This window comes from Habropoda laboriosa, unplaced genomic scaffold (assembly GCF_001263275.1).
Source record: "Habropoda laboriosa isolate 0110345459 unplaced genomic scaffold, ASM126327v1 scaffold207, whole genome shotgun sequence".
NCBI classification, from domain to species: domain Eukaryota; kingdom Metazoa; phylum Arthropoda; class Insecta; order Hymenoptera; family Apidae; genus Habropoda; species Habropoda laboriosa.
The window spans coordinates 1,747,389-1,755,636 of record NW_017100397.1 but is presented as its reverse complement, the minus strand read 5'-3'; the positions used below and the strand labels follow the sequence as shown (position 1 = coordinate 1,755,636).

General features: G+C 34.4%; 1 protein-coding gene across 1 annotated transcript in view; it reads right to left on the bottom strand.

Annotated features, from left to right (window-relative positions):
- LOC108575255 (multidrug resistance-associated protein 4-like) overlaps window positions 1–6,138 on the bottom strand; it is an 11,405-nt gene extending 5,267 nt beyond the window's left edge. The window contains exons 1-8 of the mRNA XM_017938001.1: window positions 5,926–6,138; window positions 5,069–5,179; window positions 4,851–4,985; window positions 4,576–4,780; window positions 4,255–4,477; window positions 3,218–3,874; window positions 2,644–3,149; window positions 2,287–2,568 (exon numbers count right to left, since the gene is read on the bottom strand). Of these exons, the coding sequence (XP_017793490.1) occupies window positions 2,287–2,568; window positions 2,644–3,149; window positions 3,218–3,874; window positions 4,255–4,477; window positions 4,576–4,780; window positions 4,851–4,985; window positions 5,069–5,179; window positions 5,926–5,999 (2,193 nt within the window). The 5' untranslated portion in view covers window positions 6,000–6,138. The remainder of the gene's footprint in view (window positions 1–2,286; window positions 2,569–2,643; window positions 3,150–3,217; window positions 3,875–4,254; window positions 4,478–4,575; window positions 4,781–4,850; window positions 4,986–5,068; window positions 5,180–5,925) is intronic.
- Window positions 6,139–8,248: the final 2,110 nt, after the last annotated feature.

Below are 8,248 nucleotides of genomic sequence, written 5' to 3'. Positions count from 1 at the left end.
TTTTGCATATATTTTTTTTTTAGTTTTTTCGAAAATCACTTATCCTCGACTGATATTTCGTTGGAAACGCTACCAAAGTAGTTACTATTTTAAAACGCAAAAAAATATTGTGTATTTATAATTTTGTTTTAGTTTTAATACCTTCATAATGGATAAATGGCCAAACAAAAATGAATCCAGTGGCACTGTTTCTACTTCAAAAAATATCGAACGAAATGTGTTATCTAATAAAAAATTGAGAAAATATCAAGAAGAGCTTATTAAATACGGATTTACATTTTGCGTTGTTAATGGGGAAGAACGTCCGTTGTGTGTTAATTGCTCGGATAAATTAGCAAATGAAAGTATGAAACCTGCTAAACTAAAAAGACATTTGGAAACGAAACATAAAGAATTTGCAAATAAATCTGAAACATTTTTTAAAAAACGAGATGAAAATATGAAAAATCAAAATGTATTTTTGAAAAAATATACAACAATTCCTGAGAAGACTTTACAGGCATCCTTAGAAGTTTCATATTTAATAGGGAAAAATTTGAAACCACGTACAATTGGAGAATCACTCATTCTTCCTTCAGCAATTAAAATGACATCAATTATGCATGGAGAAAAATATGGTAACGATTTAAAAACAATACCATTTTCAAGAGATACCGTTTCTCGCCGAATTTCCGCCATATCACGTAATATAGAATCAATTCTATTAAATCGAATACAAAACTCTACAACTTGACGAAATTACTGACATTACTAAAATGTCTCAATTAATTGTTTATGTGAGATACGTTTTTGAAGAAGACATATCAAATTTTTTATGTTGTAAAAAATTAGAAGGAAAAACAAATGGAGAGAAAATATTTGAAATTATTAATAGATATTTTGAAACAAATGACCTTACCTGGACACAGTGTGTCGCGGTTTGCACTAATGGTGCTGCAACAGTAACAGATAGTAATAAAGGACTAAGAGGGTTAATAATGAAAATTGCTCCCCATATAGTATTCAACCATTGCATGATACATAGACAAGCTCTTGTTGCAAAAGACATTGATGAAGAATTGCACAAGATATTACAGGATGTTGTTATTGTAATTAATTACATTAAAAGCCACAGCCTAAACAGTCATCTCTTTTCAATACTCTGTAATGAGATGAGTTCTGTGTATGAGACATTATTACTACATGCTGAAGTCAGATGGCTCTCACGCGGCAAAATACTGCGACGTATTTTCGATTTGAAAAACGAAGTTTACATTTTTTTGGTAGAAAAGAAACATATATTGGCAAGTTCATTAATGAAGATTGGCTCGGAAAACTCAGTTACATGGTTGACATTTTCGAAAAACTTAACGATTTGAATTTGAGTCTACAGGGAGAGAGTATAAACATTTTAACATCGAGCAGTAAAATTGAAGCTTTTAAGAATAAGCTGATACTTTGGCAAGGAGAATTGAACAAAAACAACACCGACATGTTCCCGTGCTTTTCAGAATTTACTAAAGAAAATAATATAGATTTCTTGTTATTTAAAAACATCATTTCCCGTCATATGATAAAATTGGGAGAAAACTTTTCGAAAAGGTTCGAAAAATTTCCAGATAATGAATTAGGTTGGATCTGTGATCCATTTTCGTTTGATATTTTTAATTCCAATATCCCTTTAAATGAAAAAGAAAAGTTAATTGATGTTTCAAGTGACGAAACACTGCGCATTCAATTTAAGTCTCTGACTTGTCAAAAATTTTATTTTGGTTATCGATTGGAAACGAATATGCCGATTTGAAGAAAAAGGCAATCAATATTTTTATTCAGTTTGCATCGACCTACTTATGTGAAACCGGCTTTTCAAAATTAGTTGCCATTAAAACAAAATATCGATCTCGATTGGATCCAGAGGATGACTTACGGCTTGCGATTTCCAATACAGATCCGAACATAGAAGCAATCATGAGCTCTTTGCAAGCGCATACCTCACATTGAATTCTTATGATGTAAAGTTTTTTTTAAAGTATTTTTCATTAAAAAAATATTTATACCCATATGCATAAATAAAACCATTGTTTCATAAAATTATGTGTTTTATTCAGACCTCTAATAAGGCAGAAACATAAGCGCAAATTCCAGAAAGAATTTCACTTTAACTACGTTGACGATTAAAAAAACGTCTACTGTCTATCCAGAGGTCGCGACAAAATTTTACACAAAATAGGGGGTTAGAAATGAAAATAGTTTACGCACCACTGCAATATAGAATTGTACATAATAAAAATAATGTAACAAGCTTACTCTTGTACTGGATGATGAAAACTGTCTTCTCATGGTGTTCTTCTCTATAGAGTTATCCTCGTTCGTCTCTGTTTCCGCTGCTAGAAGTTCAGCGTACTCTGGTCGTTGATTCAATAGATCCTGATAATAGGAGAATACTGTGACTTTTCCCTGTTCTATAAGTATAATTGCATCTACATTTTTCACATATTGTAACTGATGAGTGGCTAAAATTCTTGTTTTGCCAGCTAAGTATCTTTGCATGCATTCTTCGAACAAGTGTTTACTGACATGTGTGTCAACCTGAAATTTATATGAGTAAATCAGTCTTTGAATGTAAATTATGATAAAATTAAAAACTATCTGAGTGTCACTTACAGCACTTAGAGGATCATCCAACAAGTAAATGTCTGCCTGCCTGTACAAAGATCTAGCCAAATTTATTCTAGCTTTCTGTCCTCCAGATAAAGAGCTGCCCCTCTCCCCTACAACAGTTTGATCACCTTGTGGAAATTGTTTAAAGTCTCTAAGAAGAGAACAAGCCTTGATAACCTTCTGGTATCGATGACGATCATAGGGTTGTCCAAAAAGAATATTTTGTCTAACAGTAGACCCAAAAACCCAAGCTTCTTGTCCAGCATAACTTAAACTTCCATTTACTTTCACCTGGCCCTCTATCACGTCTATTTCCCCAAGAATCGCAGATAGGAAAGAACTTTTTCCAGCTCCAACCATACCTATCACAGCATACATTTTTCCTTTCTGTATTTCTAAGTTTAGACCCCCCAAAGTGTTCTCAGATTGGCCTGGTTCCCATTTGGCAATTACATTTATCATTTGCACTGCATGCGGCTCTTCATTTATCATAGAGGAACGATTCTTTTCTATATAAAAATTTTTGAAGCATAATTTAAATCGTTTAACATTTTGATATTGAATATTGAGTACTTACCTCCCATGAGATTGGCTGTATTTTTTAACAAATCACTGGCAACGACTACCAGGCCATTATGCCTCCTTTTTTCTGAAGAATCATCCAAATTCTCATAAGTATCTATTTCATCATCGATATATGGTATATCAGGTTTGGAAGTTTTATTGGAAGTCTGCTTAGACATACTGTTAATGCTACCATTGAGACTGACAGCAAATTTGTTCAAGGTAAATCCATTCTCCTGAAATTCGTCGTACATCAGGAAGTGCTGCAGCCTCCTCACAGCCACCATACATTCTGCAATCTCTGCAAAACCCCTCACGAACATTCCAGACATAGTATGTGCCAGTATATTGAAGTATGAAGAGAAAACGAAGACTTTGTCAGCTGTTAATTCATTTCCAAACAAGAGCATGCTAATTAGAGTACAAAAAAGAGCCATTCTCGTGGTGAACAGGTTGAAGGTCATGTAAGTGCCTCTAATATAAGCACTTTTAGTGACCACTTGCAATTCCCATTTCCTGGCAGTCTCTATTAAGGCACAGAAGGGCTTCTCCCAGGCATACATCTTGATCACCTGAACTCCTGATATAATCTCATCCATCAGCCGGACTCTTTCATCTGTTTTTATAGCAGTCTGCAGCCTAAATATAGAAGAAAGCTTGCCCGTGTATGCTGAAAAGCATAAATCACCCATTAGAGGTTTACATAACAGGCCAGTGGCATTTTGCATGTTTTGCTGTTTACATTTCTCCCAGTGTGAAGTTCAAATCTTTGCATTTGCGTGTTTATTTTTAGTCACTGTGGCTAAATCTGTCTTTTGTACTGATTTCCGTTGCCTATATGTATTTATTAACTGTGACCGATGTTTTTCTCTAATATTATTATTGTCAATAAACGTCAATTCTTAACGATGAGGAGAGTTAGTGTATTATTCTTCTATATTATTCATCAACAGTGATAAATGTTTTACAAGTTAATTGAAAATAATCTACAAATGCAAACATTTGACTTTATCCAGCTTGATAATATGATTATCATTACCGGAAACTCACATTGAATCGGCACGACAACAAATACTGCAGCAATACCAATCAGACCAGAGTATCCAGCTTCAATGTAAAGAAAGTAAGCTATGACCAATGCAGAGAGTGGTGCAGACCACATATGATGAATGAAGATAGAGACAAGATCAAATCTATTCACGTCATTGGCCACTAAATTGACCACTTTTCCAGGTGCCGTTTCTCCCAATGCTGTTTTGCTAAGGCGCAGTGCCTATTACATAAAAAAAAAAATAACATTATCATTTCATATAACACGACTATTGTACCAAAGTAGTCTAACCATTATTAAATCTCCTTGATCTGCATTACCTTCCGGTACACAACGGAACAGGTGGCGACCCTGATCTTGGCACCAACATGGAAGGCGCCAAAGATCGCTTGATTGAGCGTAATCACGTTTACAGCCGTTGCTAGACAAATTCCAGCCGCGTACAATAACGCTGTTTCATAAGTCTCATGCGTGTCCTTCTTGAAGTAGCGCAACAGACCGCCCAAAAGTATCGGTGTCCCTAACCTTGAAATCAATATCCAATTCATTCATTATTTCTTTAACGTTTGATGAAATTTTGTTAAAAAAAATTTACCGGATAAAAAATTCGTTCAATATCTGTATTAAACCAAGGGCGGTGTATTCCCATATGAAAGTGCGAAAAATGGCTCTCAGTAGACTGGCTCTTCTTCTGTACTTTTTCGAATTTTCTAATTCGATTTTCCATCGTCTGAAAATCATATATTTTATGTGTTAGATATTTTTCATTCACGATCATTTATTCGATATTTTAAATCGAATATCGATACCAACTTCTCTAGTCGATCTCCTAGTATGTTTGATCGGTCAATCTTCAGTGGATTATACAGGTCATCCGTTTGCAGTACCTTCCTGTAGCCAGTCTTGAACAAATCTATCGTCCACCTGCGTGCCATTAGACGTGACCAGTAATTTAGCATGGGCATTAACGTGAAAACAAGTAATCATATTTAATGGTGTAACGCTCGCGCAGTCGGTCATTTTCAACAACCGATGATACTGCAGAATCGCATATATTCGCTCGTTAACGGTTAACACCTTACGGCGGTTTATTTATTTTATAATTACCTCAGAGCAATTACGCGAAAATTATGGTGTAGATAAAATAAAAAGGCACGGTGTATTACTCTTCTAAAGCAAATTCTCAATCTTGGATGATTTAAACGTCGCTCGAAATCTTAGTTGTTTATACATTAAACTTTTTTGTGACTCGCGATAAGGAAACAAAAGGAACGGAAACAATTTTGCGAAGGTAAAATCATCTCGCATGACGTGGCTACGGACAGGCAATTATTTTTTTTTTTATGAAACGTTCCCAATAAATCTTGAAAAATATATTAAAGATTTACCAGTTTTTCATCAATTTGAATATTTGATGATAATATTTGATCTATTTTTGTATTCTACTATTTGTAATTCATCTTCTAAATTTATCCGTGATAATATATTTAAATCTTATTCTCATTGAATAATACTAATTCAAAATTAGACTCGAAACGATCCTGCACTTTCATCACATGTTTGAAACAATCTACAATGTCACTTGGTCCTTGAATCCCTAAACACATGTGAGGCAACAAAGAAACAAACTGCCTTACCAAACAGGTAAAGGTAAATCTATGCAAACTTACCACCAAAGCAGCACCGACAATAAGCTCGCCCTTTCCCGTGGATTTGGTTTCGATTTCACATTGCTCGAATCCATCTTCTCCGATGCACCGCATTAACTCGTCGCTGATCACTAATATTTCGATCACTGACCAAAACACCGTTCAACCGTGGAAAAGAAGAAACTCGATGGTAATTGCAAGGGTGAATCAAAGAACAGGAAATAGAAACGTTTTTCACGATACACACGCCGTTATCATTCAAATAGCTTATCTGTTTGAAAGCTCTCTTCGCGAGGAGGCTAATTGCTGACTAATAGAACAATCACTTGAAAATTTACACGATACAAGTACGATTGTAGATCTTTTGATAATAGTCGCAAATCCAAGAAGTTCCCGTCGATAAATTGTTGGCAGATGAAGATTTGACCAATTCGGTTATTCTGCGTTTCTGCTTACGTATAGGACGATACCATAGAGAAAAGTAAAGCGTGTGTCGGTCGAGCAGCTGTATTTAAAACAAAAAGAGATCATGTATCATATTGGGATCGTACGCTTCGGTTTCGTCTCTTTATCTCGCCTACTTGCTTCGTCACTACTCAAACAACGGTTAGAAGGTCGTGACAATGGTTTGACATGGTGTGTTACATATGCAGACAATGACGGTAGCTGTGGTCGTTTAAAGTAGGTTCGTAACAAAAATTGGCGGGAAAATGTATAACAATTGGAGACGCACTAGTGAAACAGTTGTGGGCAAGTAAAACATAGAAATCAATAAATTCGATTCGTGGTGAAGAACTGATGATTCGATAACTGTTATCACATCGAATTACCAGTGCACACTTGTAGATTATCATATTATTGTAAGTCTTACACTTATGTTGATAAAAACAGATTACTCTCCGGTCGGATTTTAACAAGTATACTAGATACTCTTACATTAGTGCTTCTAATGCACTGCCTGACATTGCACACACTATATGTATGCACTACGTAAAAAGACGTAGTGTTCTGATTGAATTTTAAAAAAACATCGATCGAAATGAAATTCACTGCACGTGTTAAAACGTCGAACTAAATTATAATGAACTGAGTAATTTGTTGCAATCGTCAGCGCGTTTTTAATTCACCAGGCAACATCTTTAGGCTGTTCAAACACGAAGCTGTCGCTCAATCAGAGATAAAACGCGGCGTGTTAATACGCGGAAAGTTCGCGACGGTATTAGAATACCGTGAACAACAATAACGATAACATTCGTGTTAAAAACATTATTACTTCTATGGCGTAAAAAATGATTTAGAATGAAAAAAATAGAAGGTTTTATATATATACACAGCATTATTCAAATTTTTGAGTCAATAAGAAATTATAAAACATGATATGGGGGTTTAATAAAAAGTTACGAAAAAAGGTCATAAGACATTTTTATTGAAAATCACCCCAACAAGTCAATTGTTATACTTTTGCGAATTTTGCTCTGTATAAACAGGGGCAAAGGCAAAGCGGTGCCAATAATCTTCATGTGACTCGTGATTCAGCATTAATGTCATATTCAATTGATTGCATTTGCTCGAATCAACATAAAACAGAAAGATTAGAAAATCTTTAGCTTATATGTATGTAGTGTGTATATAAAGGAGGTGGGAAAATGGCAGTTCCTGAAACTAAGTTAATTCTTATCAGACGCAAATAAATCTTGTTGTATGCTTTCGTTATACAAGTTGTACATCGTCACTGGTTTATGGTACACAAGGTTGCCAAGCGTATAAAACTACACTCATCATGATTATTCAGCAAAGAATTCTATATTTTCCATAACGTATACAACAGCATTGCTGAACTTATATAACTTTATATAACCCATCTAAATTAAGTGAACAAGTAAATAGAACCACTAATGAAAACATTTTTTTTTTTATTATTATTCTTTGTATCAGTATTGTATTGGACAAACTATATAAAATTGATAGTTTGTCATCGATGTGCATACATTGTTATTTATAGCGGTGGAAAATTTTTCAAGAAATGCAATGAACATGCAATAATTCAATTTTGCACCATGACATTTATTATACTTTTATCAGTTCTACAAACTTTCTTGGATTTTACTGGCTATTGCATATTACCCTACAGTTATGTATTAGTTCGTGATTTACAATTGATTTAAAAATATTTGATATAAATAAAAAGTAAAAAATGTTGATTCATAATTGTAGCCACTACAAAGAAAAAGAAGAAACTCGATCCGGTCACTAAACGTAACCGTAACACTGTAATCCTTGATTCTATTCGATATATGCGGATGTGTACACGCGGTGTCGTAAAACAACTTACGATGAAGGTAAA